Source organism: Buteo buteo, chromosome 13 (genome assembly GCF_964188355.1).
Source record: "Buteo buteo chromosome 13, bButBut1.hap1.1, whole genome shotgun sequence".
NCBI lineage: Eukaryota > Metazoa > Chordata > Aves > Accipitriformes > Accipitridae > Buteo > Buteo buteo.
The window spans coordinates 30,070,401-30,093,547 of record NC_134183.1 but is presented as its reverse complement, the minus strand read 5'-3'; the positions used below and the strand labels follow the sequence as shown (position 1 = coordinate 30,093,547).

Sequence of the window (23,147 nt, the reverse complement as noted above, 5' to 3'; positions counted from 1 at the left end):
TCTTTCTCTGCTGATACTACCTGTAGGTGAGAAACGGCTCTTTTTGCATGACTATGGTATTCAAGAGATCTGAACTGTGTCAGGAAACTTGTCACTGAAGTACTCTTGGAAAACTACAGATCCTTTTGCAGCTGCTAAGCAGAGGTATGTAAACACTTTCTCTTTTTTATTTATTTTCATAAGATTGATTACATTGTTTTCCTTGAGCTGATAGTTGTATGCCAGTTGTTCCTCTGTTAAGAGCTTTGAAACAATGTTGCTGTATTTTTGACAAACTGCCTGAAATATTTTGAGTTCAGCATTGCTGCATCCTCATGTTCTAGGGGGGGAAGTAAACATAAAACTGGGAAGTATACTGGCTTATGTAAAACATAGGCTTTGGGTTTAAATTGCAAAACTGCAGCTCTTTGGTACGTCTTTGGTCGTTGCTTTTCACAAAGAAATAGGTCAGATTTAAAGACAAACCTGGGTAAGTTTATCAACAAGATTAAAATAAACGACTGCAGTGACCAGTGACTGGATTTAGTAACCATAACATGCCCTTTCTGGTCCCAAGTCATCAGCCTACATTTCCTTTTGTGTTAAATCAAACTCATTCTACAGTTAGGAGGTGGAATTAGACCTTTGATAGTGAAGTGTACTGCGCAAATAACATTTCATAATGCAGAACAAAGTAACTCAGTATTTCTAAACGTTGTACTGCTTGAACTTTTTCCCCCTCTATTTATTCCTGTGTTCTTACTAACATATAAAGATAAATTATACTTAATAAAACAGTCCTTTAGAATGGTGTTTTTTTTAACTGGATTGTGCGCCAACGTGTTTGTTCTCAGGTATACTAAATGTATTGATGATAAAAGGAATAAAAATGGTGTGTTGCACAGCCTTTTGTTTTTAATTAGCAAAAGAAATTGGACTGCAGGAAGCATGAGAGCTCATCTAGTTGACATTCCTCGTTCAATCATATAGTAATGGTTTCAATCTTAAAATTAATTATAGTAAAGGCAATATGGGGGTGGGATGTGTTTTGTACCTCCTCTGGAAGAAACTCAAAATGTATATGCCCATCTGACTAGGTCATTCCTTGCTTCCCCAAGCATGGATTTGTAGTCGGGCATCCTTTCTAGCCCATGTGTTTGCCAGCATTTTTCTAATCATGGACCAAAACTCCAGTTTTTGTAGACTGTAAATAGCCAAGGAGAAGTTGTTCAGAGAACAGAAAACAGTGTTCTCCTCCACTTCTGTGGGAAGGTCACAAATCTTTCCCAGGGTTTTAACTGATGTCTTGCAGTGAGTACCTTAAGATGATTTTTCTAGTCCTGATCATCACCCGTTGACTTGTGTTTATGAGAAAGAAGTGACAAATTCATAAATGTAGTTAAATAAATATGTTTTCTTGCTGTTTCCTTATAGACATCCTCAGTATAGGAAAAAGCTTATAAAAAATAACTGGGAAGAAGGATTTTTGTAAACATTGATGCTTGACTTAGTGTTTTTTTCTGTGCTGTGATGGATGGATTTGTTGCTCTAGTTGCCTCATAGTAATTTACTGTTACATAATGCTTCTCAATTATTGCATTACATATGCATTTTGAATGTGTGTTACAGAAACAAACTCCAGCACGTTTTAGGGTAGTGATTTCTAAGAGCCTAAGTTATTTGAGGATTAAATTTTTATAATGTTGGGATTCTGTTGTATAGAGCAAAACAATATTCTAGCATGTGGTGCTGCCCCCTTTCCCTCACCATACTCCTAGTGGGTTTCAGTATATTTGCTCTTTTTCAGCATGTCTTTCGTTTACAACACTATCTTAAACAAAACACCGCTAGTAATTAAGCCTGGTAAAGGCAAACTACAAATCTAATTCAGATGGAATTCTTTAAACATGCCACTAGGAGTGGCATCGAAGAGAAATTGTTTGGTTTTTTTTTTCCTTCCAAAAAAATATTGAAAAAATGACAACCAACAAAAATTCTGAAACTATACAAAATTTAAAGAGTGAACTCAAAAAATCTTAAAAACTGTTAATGGAAAAAGACTTGGAACATTTCCTAGTGGAATGAGGGAAATAAGCTCTAGTTAAACAGAATTAGAAATAACTTTTTAAGGAGGAGAAGTTAGAGTAACTTTTCTTTGTTCTAAAATGTTTGGCTTCATAACTAGGAAATAATATAGCTCCTACTTCTGAATTTTGTTTAAACAGTGTGTCATAGGGATAAAGTTTCTTTACAAAAATTCAGTATTGATGCATTATGGTGCAACTGTTGGTATAAACAGAAGCAGAACAGGCATCTTGGTGAGGTAGGAATTCTCTGGGAGGGGGTGGGTTGGTGTATGTTAGCGTAGCTCCACTATAGGCACTGCAGCTGTACTGATTAGTGCTAACTGAGATTTTCTTTTTTCATATACTGAATTTGTTTTTACTGAAATGTCATTACTGGATTTTTATTTCCTTCTGTAGGAATTCATATGCACTGGTTTAAAATCAAACCAAACACTGCAAGCCAAAGTCAGTATTTTAATAGAAGACGAAACAGCAGTGCCTACTTGAATGAGTCTTTTCAAATAGAAACTCTTGTTGGACAGTACCATTGCATACTACCAGTTTCTTGTGACTTGTGCACAGAAGTGTGTAGCTGAATAGATTATTTCATATCTATTCACCCTTTATATCCCATTTTTCATTTCAGAGGTTTGATGCCTTTCTCACTCATAATGTAGAATGTAAAAAATTGCAAATCATTACATGAAATTAGTTCGTCAGTTTGCGTGACATTTTGAGAGTCTTCATAAGTATGCAAAGTTTTATACTTGGTGTCAAGTCAAGAATGCATTCTGAATCCACTGTGGTATGAAAACTACATATGCATTCCTTGACGCAGTTTTCTATGGGGAACTTGCACTGCTTGGATCAATTAGAGCAGTCTGACTGGCAATTTATTTTCTTAGCCTATCTTTGTATATTTTTACTGGAACTTGGGTTATAGAGGTGGTTGTTCTAAAAGCTTGCTGCTGCTAAGCCATTTCTTAGCTATAGCAGAAACAATCTGAATAATAATTTTAATTAAGACTTCTGGGGGGAGAGGTAGGAAATTGCCTGTTATTGTAGGTCAGTTAAAGCAAAACTTAAGGACACTGTGTGTCTACATGAAATGTTATGAAAGAATTTTGCAGGAAGGCATCTACAACATGAAAAGCTGGCAACAGCTGCCAGGTTTCAGCCAGGGGTGTTACTCTACAGCTATCTTGGGGCCCTCCCTCAATCCGGGAATAGCTAAAATGAATAGTAAGGGCAAACTGTGACATTAGACTTGTGATTCTTTTTGCTTTCCTTGCAGGGCTTACGCATACCTCCATGACAAGAATTAGTGTAAGAAATTCTAGTTTGCTGTGCTCTTTATCTGAGCAGTCTTTGCTGTACATCAAGATTTAACTATAATTCATGCTATATTATGGGATTCTGATCAGAGTAGCAAGATAAATAGTGTTGGTAACTCAGGTTGAAAAACAGCAGGCTTTTTGAATGGAAGCTTTGTGTTGTGCAGTTCAGCCCGCTTAATCGGTGCTTCTTTTGAATTACCCCTTCCCTGAGGCTCTAGAAAACAAGCTGTGCTAGGATACAAATTGAAGCAAACATTTTGCCAAAGCACTGTCTGAATATTTTGGCAGACTGCAGAGCCTCAATAGAAAGCTTGGACAGTGTTAATACATGCTACAGTTCTGGGGCTGTTCAAGTGGAAGATTCAGTGACTTGTTGAAAGTATGGTCTTATTTTTCAATTCTTGCAGGGAAAAAAAACCCCAAACCTGTTGTTTCAGCTTTGGTTTGTTAGAATAGTTTAAGAGCGATACTCTTGAGCCGTAAGTGTGCTCCAAAATGGCTGTGTCTTTCTGTCATAGATCAAGATTTCTGCTTTGCTGTCGCATGTTAGTAACTTCCTGAAGAGAACAGGTTGTGGCCTATTGAATACTGCCGTGCTCTATTTCAGGCAGAAGTGGTGTTTTATTATGCAATGGACAAGTTAAATTATGCCCAGAGTATTCTCAGCAAGTTATTTCTAACCTTTTCATAGCATTTATGAAACATGGAAGCATTGTATATGATGCTTACTATTTCCAGACATGTTTACTAAAAAATCCTGCTGAGTACTTGCTGAAAATCTCTCTCTCAGGCTGTAGCCATTACAGACGATGAAATTAAAGGCTCAGTTCCTTTTTGAGACCTCTTAAGAGCAGATTATTCATGACTGACCCATCTCTCAATTTCTTTGAAGTGTCATGCTGCCAGCCTGCAGTGCTCTGACTGTCTCCACATGGCAGTGGTTGCCAGCATGATCTGGAGTAGGCCCAGTGAGCTCGGCGCCTGCAAGGATGCTTCTGTCAAGATGTTATGATTTTTAAAAGCTTGGGAGAAGTCAATGCTAGCTGTGAGCCAGTTTTATCAATCTAGATACATCCTTCTGTCTCCGTCCATGTGTACCACTTCCCTGCTTAGCATCTCTGACTGTCCCTTGCATTTCAAGTCCAATCACATTGGATTTGAGATTAAGGAGTAGAAAGAATAACCTTTTCTAGTTACTGGACAGGGTTTTTCTCAACTGACAGTTTCCCGTGCTTTCCCATAGATGACTACAAATTTATTTTCCCCTTTTTGCTAGATTGATTTAAGAAACCCTTCTGATTAAATATTTCCACAAATAAATTATTCCTAATGTCATGCCCAGAATTCATAGATAATAGAGATTTTCCAGCTCATTAGAAATGGATATTGATTAGTTCTTCAGTCAATAACTTTGATAACCAGTAAGTTTTCTGAGGAACAGGATGTTTTCACTGTGGCTGGAAGTGTGATCTGACACATCAGTCCTGCTCCAAAAGGCCACGATGCCTTGTGGTTAGCTGTTTTCATTTGGCAAGTGTAGATAGACTAACTTCTGATGGACTTAAAAATCTTTGGATACTTTAATGTCATCTAAGTAATGAGAAAACTTTTAATTTCCTGAGGAATAAACAGCCAGAACAAAATGTAGGAAATGCTGTATACTGTGTCACTCCTGTTATTGTTGAACTAAATCAAGTAACATGCACCAAAAATAAGGACAGATCGCAATGTTAGAGAAAAGCAATAAAGCTAAAGAATGGTAGCAGCTGCAAAAAAGAGTAACTTTTATTGCATCTTCCAATCAAAAACCAGAGTTAGCAAGGAACAGAGTCTACCTCCCTCCTATGAAAAACAAGTGAAGCAGATATTTCGCAATCCAAAGGATGAAAAGATAAATTAAATTCTGCACTGAAATTCTTTCCTGCCTCACCCCTTTGTACACCTGCCCACATCATGTTAGATGAATGATGCAGTTTTATAGTCCCATTTGTATCATATTTGTGTGGGTTTCACTGTTATCTAACAGTGACTAGGAGGTATCTTCAGGTTGTCTGTTGCCTGACCACCTCCATAGACTTTTAATTGACCTAATCATGATGATTTATTTTTGCCAGATTATTTCCTTCTAATGCAGCACGTATCTTGTATCCTTCATAAGCTTGGTGGTGTGACCTTTTGGAGAATCATCATCTGTATTCCAGGTATCTGTCCTATAGAACAAGGTGAAAGGCAGCTGAGAACCTTCCTGCCCTGGAGGAGAAAAAAAATAATATATTTTTAAAGAAGTTGCAAATATTTTCCTCTGGCTGTTTACAGTGTGTGCTTTAATGGGCTTAAACAAAGAATCTGGGCTGACTAATGTGTATTGCAGCCTACTGAATCACCCACATGGGCAAGGCATAAAATGTAATACTGTCTTTAGCATGAGTACATGCACATGTTTTCCCAGAGATGTCTGTTCATTCATATTCTAACTGCACATACGAAATTGCTTCCTTTTTCAGTTTTTAGGTTTCTTACCTTTTCTTATTCCTTTTATTCTGATTTTTCACCTGTCTGCTTATTCTAGCTGTCTGCTGGAGATTTTTGTTATCTCCAGGAAAACCAAACTGTACCTTAAAGAAATACTCAATTCTTATGATCCTGTGTGTTTCTTATTATCTCCTCCTTTATCTCTCAGTGGCTGTTTCTGAGGGCAGAAATAGAAGTGTGCTCTTTTTCCTTAGCCTTCTGGAGTTGGAAGTGTTGCTGAATGAGTGGGTGGGAAAACTTCTGGATATTTCCCTCCTTCTGTGAATACGACCAGTTTTGTGGGTGAAATCCTGGTGGCTCCTGTGTTGACTGAAGGAGTTGGAAACTGTGTAAATCTATGTAAGACTGTAATTCATAATTCCTTGATACTGTCAGGAGCAGGTACAGTGTAGTGATGTGTTACAAATGGTAAGGTTAGGCTATGGGTAAGCTATGAGCTGGGTCCCAAAGTGGTCAGAATTGTCACATCAAAGAAGGATGGTGGGCATTGCTCTGAATTTCCTGTTTATAAGTTAGTGAAAAAGCATGGCACATTAACTGCTAAGGCATTGTGGCTTAATGTATTTATTTGAGGAACAGTTGAATGGTTGAGGAAGGAGTAAGTAGTATGGAGCCATTTTTTTAAAAAAAAAAAAAAAGAAGAAAAGAAAAAAAAAGCTTTATTTTTCCCAGCCTAGTCTGGACTTTATTCACATGGTACAGATGTTTGTTTCACTGCTACAACTTGAAAGCAACTTCTGATGAGAGTTCAAAGAGGTAACTTGGGAGGCAAAAGGTCTCGTTCCCAGGAGGGGGACAGGTCCTCTGAGAGAGTTCAACTGTTTTGCTCGGATACCATTGCAAACCTTTATTTATCTACAGTATTTTCTTACCATGAAGCATGAAAATGTTAGAAACTACTGAGGGAATAGAGATAGTGCTGTGCTTTTTGCAGAGAAGTTGAAACTGCGCAGAGATACTTCTGGGTGGATGATGTTGGAGCATCACCTGCAACATACCTGGTTTTATTTTCCATTTTTTTGCAGTTCATGCTGCCTTTCATTCTTTTATGTAACTGAGCCATTCTTTGAAATTTAGCCTCCTTTTCGTTGGTTTGGTTATGCTGAAATGCAGATGTAGTTGCAAAACTAACTGTTGTTTCCTTTCTTGGCTTCTCCATTCCCAGTTTCCCCTGGTTTTCTGGAAACGAAATCCAGAATCTGCTGTTTCCTTGCCCGCCCTGTTGTGTAAGGTTCTCACCACATCTGCAGACCTGTTGCTTCACTTATCCCTTTTGTGCCCCCTTTTTGGGTTGGATCATGACTTTATGCCTGGCATCTCCCATTATAACTCATTCTCAGAGTGCTTTGTGTGCCTGTCAGTTCTTGCCCTGCAAAATTCTGCAGTTCTAGCAATGCTGACAGCTGACAAAGTGTCCTAGAGCAACTTCGGCTGAGATAGAAGTGACATTAGCATTTGGAAGCTAAAACCTCACAGCCTGTTTTTTTTGCATGTATTTTTGCAGACTCCTATATGTGTCCTGAGCACCCTTAAAATGACTTAGATCCTTCCAGGAAAAAGGCAATCCTTAGACATTGATCTTACAGTTCCTTAGAATTCCTCTATAGTTGAAACTAAAAAGGTCATAACAGTAAAATGTCAAGTAAAACGACTGAGAGTAACCAAAAGATAAATGCTCAGAGCAACTGAATCTCTTCCTCTCATTTGTGAGAGGAAGAGGTATTTTCTTTCTTGTTATTTATGCTACAGAAAGTCCCAGAAATTGCAGGAAGTGTCATTTTGGCCAAAATTAAAGCAAGCCAGGTCAAATATTTCCTAAGAAAAAAATAGCACAGCTCAGAATATTTCAGTAAAATGCTTATTTATTAACTCTTTCCCCCCAGCATAGCAGTTACTTGAATTTATAAAAAATTATTGTCATAATTTGTTCATATTACATTTGTACGTATCTGGCAGCTTTTAGCCAAAGGTGCTTCTAATAAAGTGTTGGCTAAGCAGGAACATTAACTTTCTGTGCCTTGTTTTGACAGAGCTGGCAAGTGTCTGATGGTGACCTGTTCTGCAAACATTAAGGTGCTGCTGAAGCCTCAGAGCAGGGTGAGGCCGTTCGCTACGCTTCACCCACGCTAGGCAAGAATGTTGTTATGGCTTTGCTGTAGTGTGATGGGAGTGCTGTATGACAGGATTAGTGAACTGACTCCTCTGAGGTCCAGATCACTTTCTCAGTGCTTCTTCTGTAACAGATCAGGTGACCTATAAAACAGCTTTTGAAGTTGTTTAAGTCTGTGTAGTGCCTGGGTGAGAAGCTTTTTTAGTATGAATTTACTCGCACTTGCAGAATGATCAAACCTGTAAAAATGCCTTATTACCATGTACTTGTATCTACACATTGTCCATCAAGAAACCTGCAGTATCTTCCTTTTCTGTCTGTGTAGGATTTGGACTCCTCTTCCCCCAATGCCCATGTCAACTCTTTAATCATAAGCATGCAGCCTCAACTGCTTTTTAAGAATAAAGCCATATTTGGGGAAACCTTCATTTGCAAAGCATTTTTGAGCTCTAAATAGCGTTGACTTTTTCATGGTATAGTTACAAATATGGCTCGATTAGATGTGAATACAGTGGAACCTTCTTAAGCAGACTCCAACTTTTTAGCCTATTGCACAGTGCTCGTGCTGTGATAGATGCCAAGGGATGTAACCCCTTCACTGCGACCCCTTCATCCATTGAGGGTTGGATCTCCATTGCAGGGGGAGTATGCAGACTTCACTACAGTTTGGTTTCTACCCCTAGGACACAGCCTAGTAAATGTCCCAATATTCCAGTGGGATCTGGTTTTCCCAAGCAGAGAAGGCAGGGCCAAGACACAACTCTTTTTCATAAGATCTACCTGAAAGCTCAGTGACGCTTGTAGAAGTTGGACATTGTTAAAAGTTAACTGTAACCCTTGGGTGTCTACTGTCCATCTGCAAAAGGACAATGTGATGAAATTCTGTGGTATCTTAAAATATGAATTAATTATTGGTCTGATATCTGTGTTTTGACAAATTTGAATTGTATGTCTCTTTATAGTTGTGTGGTATATCCTACCATGTTAGTCACTGGCTTTATGGCTGGCTACGCTGCAGATCCAGAATGCTGGGGTGATGTCCGAGTTGTACAGAGAGTCATTTCACCTGGTATGAGGAGGGAGAGTGGGTTGAGTCAAAGAAATGGTTTTATTTGAGTAGTTTCATACAGAATAGTGGCTTTTTTGCTCTTAGGAGGGCTGGTTAGGTGGTGTAGTGGGGGGAGGACACCCCCTCCCCTCTGCCCCGAAAGCTTGCTCTGTTAAATATGTATTGCTTCTCTGTGAAATGGGTTGGTGTTGCAGGTGTGGTCTGAAGTCATGTCAGATGTAATACCTTATATTTCAGTCTTTGCCAAAGAATGATTTTTCTCTTCTTTAGAAATCTATGGTAAAGATGGCTTTCACCATGGTACCCGTGGGGGAGCGCAGTGTTCTCAAGTCTGTAGAGAGAAAGAAAGAAAACAGCAGTTTGCATTAGAGATTGCTATATCCTCCTTGCACCTGAGAGAAAAGGATGTAAAGCTATGAATGGAACCAAACAGCTGTGATCCATATACTCCATCAGTATTACATTTTTATATGAAAACACATTAGGAACAATGTAATTGTATTAAGGCGCGTGGGTGATTTAGCAGATGCTTTAGATCTGCTCCTAGGTAGGTGATGCACAAATCTTTTCTGAAATGCTGTTTGCCTCTAGGAATAAATGGGCCATATGAACTGTGTAATTGCTTCCCAGCCATGCTGTCAGGCAGCACCCTCCTTAGACATGGAGACATGAGGCACACCTCTTTATCTCTGACCACCTATCAACATGAATGCAAACAGGTGACACGCAAGCCTCTTGGCTGTGTGCTAAAGAGGTGGTGCTAGAAAAATACTCCTACTGGAAGTACTATCTCCAGTGCGCCCTAACTATTCCTTTAGCAGAGTTTGGGGTAAGTGGTATACTTTACTTTAAACTGATGTGCTTGAGGACTGTCTGATTAAGAGCATGTTCAGATTTCCTGACTTTTACACTGTGTGTGTACACATTTTTATTTGCAGCTCAATGCTTTTTTTTTTTTTTCTTTGGCTTGTGTTTTCATTTATTCATCTCTTTGTGCTGCCTTCTTTTTTCCTGCTCCCCTCCATCAGGTCTGTAGCAGCACAGGAGTTGCATGTTTTGTGGCAAGGCTGGTTCAGAAAGCATGTTCCCTGTCCCCATACTGCACAGGGGAAATCCTGCATGCCAAGCCAATTTCCTTAATTTATGCAGGAGCAACACTGCCATAGTCTTGAATGTTTTATCATTGGAGGCAAAAATACGAGCCTGTTAATGTTGATGCCTGTTAATGTGAAAGTACCTTGGACTAGGAAATACACTGAACAAAAGCAGCACTTGCTTTGCAGAGCATCCCTTCTTGACAAGCCACAATCTGGATGTGTGTGTTTGTGGAGGCTCCAGAGCCACAGCTGTACAGGCACAGCTTAAGTGATGGCTGTGGGGGTCCTGTCAGCTATGGAAAAGGCCAGTGGAGTTTTCCCAGCACTTGCTCGTAGCCCCTGTCCATCTGTACGCTAGGTGAAGGGCAAAGCCAGAGTTGAATGGGATTTAAGGAGGGGTTTTCAAAAGGCAAACCCTGGTGGGCTTGATGTAGAGCCTAAAACTGTGTTCATCAGTGAATTTTTTCAGCCAAGGAGTTCCTACTCTAAAAAACAAGATTTGGGAATGATCATTCTAAAATGAATTCAGATTTTTTTTCTTCTGGTAACCTGATGAATTCTAATTGTATCATCAGTTTTTCTCTGAGTCTTCCTTTTCTACCTCCTACTCTCCTGATATACAAGGTACAGAAATGTGGAAGGAAAGACTGGAACGTGGGAAGCTATAAAGCCTAATTTTAAAAAAAGCAAAATTGGAAGGAAAAAATGGGATGGGTTTTTAGTAGCAGGGCCATGACTTAGAAACTCCACAGCAGTTTTCGCTATGAATATACTGTGCTTTGAATTTATTCTTATTTCTGTTATGTGGAGCTGGATGTGTCTGGGCACTAGGACTGCAGGTCTTGAAGTAGAGGGTGGAGATCACTTTTTAAATATTTGTACAGGGAGGAGGACAAGGCTTGAAACTGCTATGAAAATAGCTCTTTGCATGTCTGCAAGGATAGGTTAACTGTGCAGGGTTTCACAAGAACCACTCCCTAGAGATATCTGAATAATAGATTGACATTATGGGGTGCAGTGAAAGGTGTGTGCATTTCAAAAGCCTAAGGAGAAAATTTCCTTCTCAAGCAAATCCTTTAGAAGGCATTTTTGTGCCCTTCTGTGAAGGGCCTCTAGTCCTCCATCAGTCATTTGCAAATTATATTTGTTACCAGCCATATGGAGAATTGAGGTTTAAGTGGTCCAAATGATGTGGCATGTTTGTCCAAACAGGTACTCTACAAATCATATATGACACTAGGAATACCTTTAGGTTTACTTCCCCAAGTTCTAACCTTGACTGTTCTGTTTTAACGAGGGCTTTCATCCAGCTCTGTCCAATGGAAGGGTGCAGCTGAACCATAACAGTTTCTTACAGCTCCAAGTAAGAGCTGTAGCGCCCTTTCTTCCTCTGTAAGGTCTTGCACAGGGCGCGTGATAAATTAGCTTTCTTACAACATAAATTAGCAGTGATTAGAAGGCACTATCATTTGTATCTGTTACTGAAAGTACGTTCTATATAACTAGCTAACAAAATACCAACAAGACAAGGCAAATACTTCTGCACAGGTGGGATAGCATAGTAAAAGACATGAAGCTAGCTTGTCTTTGTATAATATACTGGCCCTAAGATTTGCATTTAAGCCTTTTTATGCAACAATTAATTTAGGGGTATTGATGCTGAAAGAACATGTACTTGAGTAGAGGGGGAGCTTATACAGTCTTTTGTCCTTGGAGAACATATGAAGGCAAAAGAAACACCATATAAGAGATGAAGTCTAAATCCAATCCAGTCTTTAGCAAAAACCTCCTTGCTTGCTTTTTAAAGTATTTTTCCCTTTCTTCCAGTGCATTTCAATGAAAAGACTTTGTAGAGCTACAAGGTAGGCGATCTGATTTTACTTTTTTTTTTTTTTACCTTCCCCAACAGCGGGGAGGATTTAAATACAAAACAAAACCAAACCCCTTTTGCTGGTATGTGTGAGTGTGTCTAATGGATCAGGGCTTTTAATTTCTTCTAAAAATGTCCTTATGTCAGTGTGTGGCTGCTTGTTCAACTTGCTTACTTATATGCTGCTCCTTCAGACTTGCGTGGTAGATGCAGCCCTGCAGTTGTGGTGTATTTATGTAAAAAGCTCACTGGTAACTATTACTGTGGGGTTTTTTTGTTTCAATCTTTTACTCTATTGCAAAACTCTGTATTAAAACACAACAGTGGAAGGTGAATTAGCTGGCTGTGGCGTGGCAGTGAGTGTCAACTCTGTCATCTAAAACTGCAAGGTTTTACTGTCGTTGATGGCATAATGTAAAATACACCTTGGTTGACTTCAAAAGTGGAAACGGCAAAAAAGTGTCAGATGCTTTCCACTGACTTTTCAGTTGGAGAGTATCTGGGTGTAAATCTGACCATTGGCTGTGTTTGATCATGGTAAGTCCAGTCATGGCTAAGTTGACTACACGTCTGCCTTGTAACCAAGAGCAGTACTAATATAAAGTTGAAGCTTTAAAGACAGTTATGGTTTTAGCTTAATGATGGTGATTGATGCCCACATACTTGAGATAGGGAGTTTGTTCCAAACCTTAAGCTGTGAGTTGATATTCAAGAAATGAATTGGTGTTTTGCCATTGATGCAAACTACTGCAGCATTTGACTTGAAATGAATAATTTTATCTTGTTCAAGCTACAAATAGTTCCAAAAATACTTACAGTTGAAAGAGGATATTTTACTCCTTTTTTTTTTTTTTTTTTGTATTTTATTTCATCATCTATCTTATTTTTTGTATTTTGGTATCTATTCCCTCCTTCATAAGAGGCAATTTAATGCCAGTTTTATGTTGCTTTTAGAATAGTTATTTTAAGCTTATCTTTTCATGTTCATGTCTTTGAACACAACATAAGGCAGCTCTCTACTGTTTTTTTGGGGGGAAGAGAGGCTCAGTAGCTACTCAGCAGGAAAGTACTAGTGCACTTGCATCACTCTTTCTAGTATACATGAAATTTGCCAGTGATTTTTGTTATACATTCTAGCTGTTACTGCACTTCGATCAGACTATATCTAATATGGTTATTTTTTCAAAGGCACAAAAAGGATAGAGAGAAATTTCTTAAATGTGTATGGGCCATGGGAAAATGTGTGCATTGTTTAATGGCAATTCAGGATCAAGATTTAGTTTAAATTATTAACTAGCATAATGATAAAAACTTTAAAAACTTTGAAAGTTGGCCCTCTAAACAAAAAAACCCCAAACACCAGCAAAGCCAACAACAACAAAATGTTGCTTGTTTATTTTTCCTCCTTGTATGAAAAAGCTTTTTCAGGACTGAAAAATAGCTATTAATAGAACATGATTGTAATTTGTATTTAAATATAGTGGGCAGTCTGGAAAAAGATTATTTTTTTTTGCATATGTTCATAATGTCACAGTGAATATAAGGTCAGAATTGCATTGCTGGTATGTTTCCATGCAGGTTCTGCAGTTCATGTTCCAGATGTCTTAAATACTTTGACTTTGATTTTCAGTTGTTCCTGAAGAAGTTAAAATTGTGTTGCCTTCTCTTTATAATAAGAGGAATGTAATAAAATTAACTATGCACTTTTTCAGTCACAGATGAATTTGATATTGGTAATTGGCATAACTGAGAGTTTAAAGTGAAAGCAGTATAAAAGAGTACAAAACTGGTCCCACTGCTGGATGCTTTGTAGTTCAAGTAGTGATTTAAATATTTGTCAGAAGAAGCCTTGGCAGAGTTGTTGACTAACTAATCCTTTTTGCTTTGCTTTTTAAGGTGTCTCCTGAATTCTCACTATGTCTGATGGGGACTATGATTACCTCATAAAATTTCTAGCACTTGGTGATTCTGGCGTAGGAAAGACCAGCCTTCTTTACCAATATACAGATGGCAAATTTAATTCCAAATTTATCACAACGGTGGGCATTGACTTTCGGGAAAAGAGAGTGGTGAGTTTTCACAGTGTGCTACTTTAAAATGGTATCTGTCTTCGTGATGGCTAGAATCTATTTTTTAAAAATCAGACCTGCCGATCCTTATGTGTAGGCATGCAATCAGGAGTTACTGTGTACTTAATCTTGTGACAAGGAAATGATCTCATTTTACCTCGTTATTTTGGTCATTGTTGTGTGTTGTCCCCTCCATTTACCTCAAAGTTAAAGAAGAGCTGATTCTAAGCAACCACTTCTTACTGCTCAGCAAGTGATGAGTGTTATCTACTCCCCGAGTTCTGCACATAGTACCTGGAGTAGCACTTTTATTGCTGAACTCTCTTCGCAAGGAAGGATTGGGCTGTAGTAAAAATGTTTTTGCTGTTTGTGAACTGAAGTGCTAGTGAACAGAGACTGCAATGTTGATTTTAAAACTGTTTTAAAACATGTGAATGAAATGGGGTAGCATGATACATGGAGCTGATCTGGCTTCCTAAGCAGTTACCACTATCAGAGAAGAATTGTGAAAAATAAGGTAGGTTTGTTTTTTTTTTTTAACCCCTGAATTGTTATTAAACTAGGCAAACGTACTTTTGATATGAAGCTGAGCACTGCATTATGCTAACCAATTGGATGCTGGTCCTTACTGCACTGAGAAATTGAGTTGGCACAAGTTTTTTTTCATTCTTATGTAGAAGTATTAAATGCCTTTCAGTGTAGTCTGATGATTTCCCAAGTGTCCAGAAATCTGCATGGTGTAATGGGCATTGTGCAGACTGGCTTTTGATGGATGTCATGCACCTCAGTAGTGCAAGGAGTAAATATCTCAGTGAAGTGTGAAACTGGTCTCTTGAATAAGTTAGTATTCCTTTTGTGAGAGAGTAAACATGATGGGTTTACTCGATCAGCATATTTGATAACTCAGGATAAGATTTAGGTTTCACAACTTGAATCATATAATCCACAAATTCAGCAAGTTTATGTGTCTCTAAAGATACGTTTGTAATTCTGTTAATCTTAGGTACAACAATAGTTGAAGGTAAAGAAGATGACCTAACATGAAGTGTTCTAAACAAGAAATTAATCTATTTTTATCTGATCCTTCCAAAGTTAACAGATGCCGTTATTTATGTTTTCATGCTGAGTGAACTGTTCAGCTTTTATTACTATCATCCAATTTCTGCTTTTTAAGCTATGATGTAAGATGTACCCTAAGCTCTTTTTCAGCAATGTTTTGGCAGAGAAGAGTTGTCCGTATCTTTATGAGTATATTCTGTTTGCTAATGAGGTTCTGTTAGTGGTACAAATATATTGCCAGATGGCATGATCTGGTTGTTGCTTTCTTATAATTATATTTCAATTTGAACACAATACAAGATAATAGCAGAAAAACAGAAAACCAAAATACTAAAAATTAAGCTTGTCTATTGAAACCTAATGGCTGCTCTAAATATCTGTTTGGAGTCCATAGTCTATTGGATACTGGTTTTCCAGTTTCACTTTTACCCTTATTTTTAAATATTCAATTGGATGCAAACTTAAATTACTTTTGTCTTGTAAAGCAGAGGGATTGAGTTGTAGTTGGGATCTTTGCATTGGCAATGCTACTTTTGGTGCATTTAATAATCTTAAATATCAGTTATTTTGTGTTCTATAGAAGCTGGACTGCTAACACTCAGTCTTGCAAATTTACCTTTTACAGGTGTATAGACCCAATGGGCCAGATGGCGTTGGTGGCAGAGGACAGAGGATACATCTTCAGCTCTGGGATACTGCAGGGCAGGAAAGGTATGTTCCACCCTCCACCTAGCAAGTAAGGCAGTTGTCATCAAGCTAGATGCAAATGGAACCGAGTACATGAAGTCTCTTTATTGATTGATGCATTTTAATTGTATGACTCAAGATGGGAAAGTGCACTTATTTTAATTTTAACAGCAATGGAAAGTTTCCTATGAATATGCATTAAATTACAACTGTAATTTACAACTGTAGAACATTAAAACTGTAATTGTTGCTTTTTGTCTTTTGGAAACTTCCAGTTTATTTTTTCATGGCCAATGCATATAGATGCTTTTACAGCTTTTCTTTTTTCAGTTTTCCGTAAATTTTTGTAAATATGTTGAGGTCTTGGCAAAGTCAGACAGGTGAAATCACCTCAAGGATTCCTTTCTATTTGTCTGTCAAAAGACTAGCATCCTAGTGATTGATAGTCTTAAAATCAAGAACCGATGTGTATAGGGGACAAATTTCTGTTCAAAGTTTGAATTTCATTTCTTATTTTAATTTCTGAATCTTGATCGAGTCATGCTTTATAGTAGAAGACTTTGTGTAAAGCTCTCACGCTCTAGTGAAGTGTCTCCTAGACTTCCTTAGGCCTTGATTAGACAATAGTAATGTTAGCAATTCTTGTTATGCAGTCCCTACATCAGCAAAACAATTATGATGATTATTTCATTCTGTTTAATTCAGTCTTAAGTTACCTCAGTTTTATGACTGTATGCAATTATATTTTCAGAGTAACTTCTCAGATGAGCCAACTAATTTCATTTTGCTGGTCTAGGTTTCGTAGCTTGACAACGGCTTTCTTCAGAGATGCCATGGGGTTTCTTTTACTCTTTGATCTGACAAATGAGCAAAGCTTTCTGAATGTCAGGAACTGGATAAGTATGGCATTTCTTTCTTTTTTCTTTTTTCTTTCTTTCTTTGTATGGGCTATGTTTGTAAAGATGGAGTCTCACTGAGAAATAGAACTGAAAATACTGTTTTTTATAGTTTTCTCAGTAAAAGAAAGTAAATATTGCATTCAAAATTGTAATAGCTGCTAGTGGTGGCTTCTAGTGCTTACCTGAAATTCAGCTTTGCCTGTGGAACTTGAATCTTAACCTATATATATATAAAAGCAAGCTGAGAGAACATCATATCCCTGGCTCTGGTGATATTCAGTAATTTAAGTGTGCGGAAAGCCTATGCAAAACTCTAGTTTGACTCACCTGAAGCTTTGTCAGCAAAACTTAATGGAAGGCAAATGTTACTAGGCTGGTGTATCTAGCCGAAGGAGTTCCCAAACTGCATCATCCATGAGGAGAGGGAAGTATATCCTTTCCTGGCAGCTCACTGAAGATGCTTAGTGAGCATAACTCCTTAAGCTACAAATACACAGCTTCTGTGCAAACTTTATCAGGCTTCTGCTCCCCTGGCTTGTTCCCTGGCTTTCTCACTGCGTACATGATAGTGGATGTTCACCTGTTATCTGGCTCCTCAGTGCAATAGCAGAAGTCCTGTGAGATAACAGAGAACATACTTGTTTTCTTTGTTTCAAAGAGTCATTTTCCTGAAGGACTTTGTGTCTCCTGAAATATGGTAGTGTTCTTAGTGAGCTTTATGTGTGACAGTAAGTTGCGGCCTCTATTCATGTTGTTGCTGCTGTTAGGTCAGCTACAAATGCATGCATATTGTGAAAACCCTGACATTGTATTATGTGGAAACAAGAGTGATCTGGAAGACCAAAGAATGGTGAAAGAAGAAGAGGCTAAGGAACTTGCAGAAAAATACGGGTAAGTAACTTCCTTCCAGTTATTGCTGTGTTTAAAGCAGAGTGAAATATTTTCTGTAATGCCTTTTCTGTATACTGAAAGGTTATTGTGAGAATAAGCATTTAGAATGCTTAACTGGCCGGTGTATGATAATCTTTTTTTCTGTCAGAGATTATAATGTTTTGTGCACTGCCTAAAAATTCATACTTAGTATTGCACTAATCTTGCACTGGAAATTGGTTAATCTTCTTTCCTTGCCAGTAAACTAAGTAAATTTTCACAAACATTCTGGAAAAGACATATAATATAGCTGGAGAGGCAGGTGAATGATGGGGGTCTAATTGTTTGCTCTTGCCTGTGCTGAGGCTCTCTATGGGGCACAGAAAACCCAGGTCTCTTACAAAGTGAAATCCAAAAGAGCATTTGGTGAGGTGATGAGCGTCACATCAGATTTCAGGGAAAACAGAAATAACACCATGCAATGATATTCTAATTTACAAGCTGAGTTGTTTTACAAAAGTTTGTTGTAGGGTAGCTGTTGTCTCTGGCATTGCCATGGAAACATGTGGCCTCAGTTTCTTTGAAAGCCTCAGGACCCATTCACAAGCGTTCAGAGAGTCTGCTTACAGAGTGCTGGCTTTCCACAGAAGAGTTCTGGTCCAGACCACAGTTCCGCAGTCTCTGCTCTCTCCCCATTCAGTCTTCCCTCAACTGTTCAAGCAATTTTGTTAGGACTGTACCTTAGGTGAATTCTTAGTGACTTCGCCTCAGAGGCGTCAGTCATGTTTTCTTGCAGGCATCTGCACTCTCACAGACATCCAGCGAGTCTGAAAATGGAGTCAGACCAGCAGGAAGACAGGGTAGCCTTGCCCTTCCCCTTCTCTACAGGCACAGATCACGTGTCCCTAAAGGAGCTATGTGAAATCTTTGTTCCTATCAGATACTAATTAATCCCATAGTACTCTTATATCCCATTAACTCTTCCATGGGTCTCATCTCTGGAGTACATTTGCATTTCAGTGTGGATCAGAAGTGCACTTTTGAAGCAAACCTTCTGATCCATTTATTGTGAGTGGAGCAGCTTTCTAGCGTGTGAACAGGATTCCTTCTCAATTGAAAACTAAACTAGACGATATGCTCCAACCAGTAATCTGTGTTCAGTCCAGAGGAATACATTAGAGCTGGTCCAAAGTAAAGCCTGCAAAACATGCATAGTGTGAACACTCAGTCCTCAGTGCTAACTGCCTTGTTCTGCAGGTCTAGTCTTGTTGTGCCATGCTGTTTCCTATCACGCAGTCACAAATTAGCTTTCCTTGACCTTGAAGAATCATTGGAGGCAAATCAGAAGCAATCTGTCTATTAGAGACAAATGGATTTAGTGCAATATTACCTTCCTACTTTTTCCTTCTCCTTTGAAAATGCTTGTTTGAAGTCCGTGTCACACACACACCAGCAAGTACATATGGTACTTTAACAAGCTGCTTGTGGAGGAGCAAAAACTTTCAAACAGCAGCATATGGCATGTGGCCATTTCTTAAAGATTTGAAAGAGATCTCTTTGCATGTGACTTCCTAAAATAATTTATGAAATGCTTATCTTTGTGGCTGAAAATGCCACTTAATTTAGGAATAGGGAGCTAAAAGTCAAAGTTACAGGTCACGTCCAATCTGTAGGCAGTTACAAAGTTCTCTGCCCTGTAGAGATGAGACAGGATAGCTGCTACGAGTCACTTACCCCTGAGGGGAAGCAAGATAAATCCTGCTGCAGTGAACAGTCTTCTGCTAACAAAAGTGTGAGATAGTGAATATCCTCTTTCTGTGGAAAGGCCTTGTACTGGTAAGTGATGTATTTTGAAGATGATTGTAGGAGACCTACACACTGAGACAGTAAGATAGTATTTTTGACCACTCATTGAATCTTGCAAATTAAGTAAGAAATACTTAAAATTATGAAGTGATTATATCAGTCACTTGGGGAGTAACACTAATGTAGCCGCTCTGGCACCACCCTGTGGGAAGTGCTGAGCGCAGAAGGTCGAAGCCTACAGACCTGCCATGGAAACACCCTGATCCACAACAATAATGAAAACTAGTGATGTATTTTCAATACCAAGGTGCCCAGAAACTTTTGTTAACAAAGACATAGGTGGTCTGAGGACTGAGATTTTTTATTTTTTAATGTAAAAGAGTTTATAGTTGAAGTGTCAACAGAAGAAACAGTCACCTTTTGTAGTGATAAGAGTACCACATTAGGAGTCTTTACTGCCTTGTCTGCAGTCCATACTTGCGCTCCCTCTCTTGCAATGACTCCCTAGCTGATGTAGATAGAAATCAGTAAGGAGAACACTTACGCACACAAGGCCATATAAAGTAATTGCATCTCTTGTGGGGAACAGAGCTGAAAAAAACAGACGTCAGGAGCATAACTTTGGGAACTCGTACTGACCAGTGCCTCTGTAAATTGTGGACTCCATTATGTAAATTAAAGCTTATCCTTCTGCCATACCTACAGAGTCAGCCATTTCATGAATTTCTTTTACATTTCAGTTCACTGACGACTTAGTGTCTTTCTGCTATGGAGTCGCATTAACAGCATTTGTGTGATTTCTAAGTATATGGCATTAATCATGTATTGTTTTTTGTCCTATGAATATAAACCGTGATGTGAGTTTGTGTTTTTTTGTCTCCTGCAGAATACCGTATTTTGAAACTAGTGCAGCTAATGGGAATAATGTAAGCAAAGCCATTGAAACTCTGCTTGACCTCATTATGAAGCGCATGGAACGGTGTGTGGATAAATCCTGGATCCCAGAAGGGGTAGTGCGCTCCAATGGGCACAGCTCTACAGAACAACTGAACGAGGAGCAAGAAAAAGGCAAATGTGGCTGTTAACTCAATTACAATTATGTTTAACATACATGAGAAAGTATGATAAAGTTGCAGCTTCAGTGTGATTTGTCCATAAGTTAAACAGTTTAGTTATTTAATGAGCTATATTAATTCTTTATACTAATTTTTGGTTTTTTCCTCTCAAACAACATTGACCTTTGCTTGCAAGGTATGCAGTTTATTAGTGGTGGGACAGAAGATTAATTTGGTGTAGCACTGGATATTCCTCTAATTCTCTACTTTGGAGGGAAGGAGAGGAATTTTCATTACCAAATTTAGAAACATCTCTCTGTGTGGGCAATGAGAAAGGGTAGGCTTCTGAACTGAAGGATTTTCAATTGCCCTTTGAAGGCTCCATTAACTACACAGACTAGGCATTTAGATTAGATATTGTGACAGCTTTTAGTCTCTACTAACAGCAAGCTTACCAACGTGGTTCTTGGTTTTCAACAGAAACATTTAATCATTTCATCAATCAATAACACTCTTAAAGAGCAAATTCTGTGTTTTCCACAAAAGCCTGCAAGTAGCTTTTCCTTGCTCTCTCAAACCATTGGTTTTTAGTGATGAAAACCGAAAGAAAGCTATTGTATATAGAATAAAAAACTACAGAGAAGCACAGGGGTGCATACGTAGAGCACTTTGGGTATGTCATGAAATTGAATGTGTAAACTACAACTGTACTATATAAAATATATCCAACACAGGCTATGAGACCTCCTGACATAATTTGAATGTCTAGAACGTGAATTTACGTGTATTTATATTTAAATGGCATAACTGTACATCTGTTGTTATGTTTCTTTTACGTTACCACTCGTTTTAACAGGAACATAGGGCAACCTAGATGTGAGCAAAATTTCATCGGAGCTAGTGCTTCACACTGAATTTGTTTTATCAAACACAGATTTGGAATGTTTCTTTAAATTTGGATTGAAAAATGAATGATGATTGTCTTCTGGTGAGATACAGCTAAGACACCAGTTCTGTCTAGATCAGTATTTCTATAAATTTATAATGCTCATTTTATTCTGCCAACCTTTGTGTCCTGTACATCTTGATTATCATATATTCATTTATGGCTTGTTCACTTCCTTTAGGTTGTATTTAAAAAAGAATAGAGTTGCTTTTTTTTTCCCCCTCTACGGATCACATAAATGTCAATTTTTGTTTCAGTGGATCATGTTACTCTTTGATCATTTTTATTTATTCATACAACCTAAGGAACAATCAGTATTTTTTGGGTCTTTTTTCCAGACTGATTTATAAGATGTGCCTACCAAACTGTTTTCTACCCTGGCAGAGGTTGTATAACTGTAAAGTATTGCCAATTAAAGTCATAACATGCCAAATTGAGTCTTGTTACAGACTTCCCACAGCAGTTTGTTTACAAAACTCCAAAGCTATTACTTCTTTAGAAATTATGTATTTATTTATGTAAATATTCTAACTACTGCAATTTCAGGCAAGCATTGATACCGGTTGTGAATGTGAATTGCAGCATAACAAATTTTTTGAAGGACCAAAAATGTTTCTAGAATAGGAGCTAATAAAAAAACCCCAACATATATATTTGATGTAGCCTCTGGTTATATTAATAATACAAGAATAAGTGTTAAAACTTGATTCTTAAAATATTTTACAAAGTAATGCATTGTTCTTTAACAAACACAACATGTAAATATTAGATTTTTATCACAGCCTACACAGAATATTTTTAAAGTGCAATATAATTTCACTGCTCTGGGGCTAGGACGGAGATTAAAGCAATTTACATTGAATAAATATAGGGTTTTTTTCCTACTATACAATACCAAGATTCTAAAATGCTTGTGGACCGGAGTTACTGTAGTTTAACTCAGAGTGCCTTTTGAAGTTACCATCATGTTTCTGACCAGTAGAGTATCAAACTGTACTGTAGGACACAATACATTTCAATGTACTTCAGTGTCTGAATTTCTTTTAATGTAACTCTTTGCTTTTCAGAGGGTTGCAGTGGAACTTTGTCATGTATTAACTTTAATGGGAGTTTTTGTGCTTATAGCTCCATCCAGTTCCTGAAAATGTTAAGGATTACTGCAGCTAACTACTGAGCTAAGTGACTACTGAAATGCTGTAAAAATATTTCCTTTTAAATACTTATGTTTAGATTGGATATTAAATACTGAAACTGTCATATTTTTGTCATGCATATTATATGTAACTATTTACTGTATAAAGAGAGTCTACATAAAATTGCTTTGATATCAGCCTTTGAAATCTGCCGTAAGATTTATCTGTTTGAATTATTCTGTGACAAAACTTTTGATCCCTTTTTAACTCTCATGAGAAATCATGGTAAATGTTTCTTGACAATGAATTACACTATTCTTATTAGTCTAGCACTGGTTTTAAAAACCAACCAACCAAAGAATTATTCTCATGTGATGAGAAACTGTTATTTCAAGAAAAGTTGTTTCCATCCAGTGTCAGACGAAAATGTTGATCTGTAACGGAACAAAGTTTTGGAAAGGATTTCCATTATGATGCTTCATCCCAGGATTTCTTATTAATATAGTTAAACATTCCTGATCTGAACCTTGTCAGCATTTGTTGAACTGAATTGTAACATTTCC

General features: G+C 37.9%; 1 protein-coding gene across 7 annotated transcripts in view; it reads left to right on the top strand.

Annotated features, from left to right (window-relative positions):
• The window catches only part of RAB27A (RAB27A, member RAS oncogene family), a 35,865-nt gene extending 13,084 nt beyond the window's left edge, over positions 1–22,781 (top strand). For 3 of the 7 annotated variants that reach the window (XM_075045322.1, XM_075045320.1, XM_075045323.1), the window contains exons 2-8: positions 27–144; positions 12,018–12,052; positions 13,957–14,129; positions 15,814–15,899; positions 16,672–16,775; positions 17,542–17,665; positions 20,337–22,781. In XM_075045322.1, coding sequence (XP_074901423.1) covers positions 13,977–14,129; positions 15,814–15,899; positions 16,672–16,775; positions 17,542–17,665; positions 20,337–20,535 — 666 coding nt within the window. In that variant the 5' untranslated portion in view covers positions 27–144; positions 12,018–12,052; positions 13,957–13,976 and the 3' untranslated portion in view covers positions 20,536–22,781. Of the gene's footprint in view, positions 1–26; positions 145–9,698; positions 9,923–12,017; positions 12,053–13,956; positions 14,130–15,813; positions 15,900–16,671; positions 16,776–17,541; positions 17,666–20,336 lie in introns of those variants that run through there. The other 4 variants (XM_075045324.1, XM_075045321.1, XM_075045325.1 and 1 more) reach the window with 2 other exon arrangements.
• The last annotated feature ends 366 nt before the right edge of the window (positions 22,782–23,147 follow it).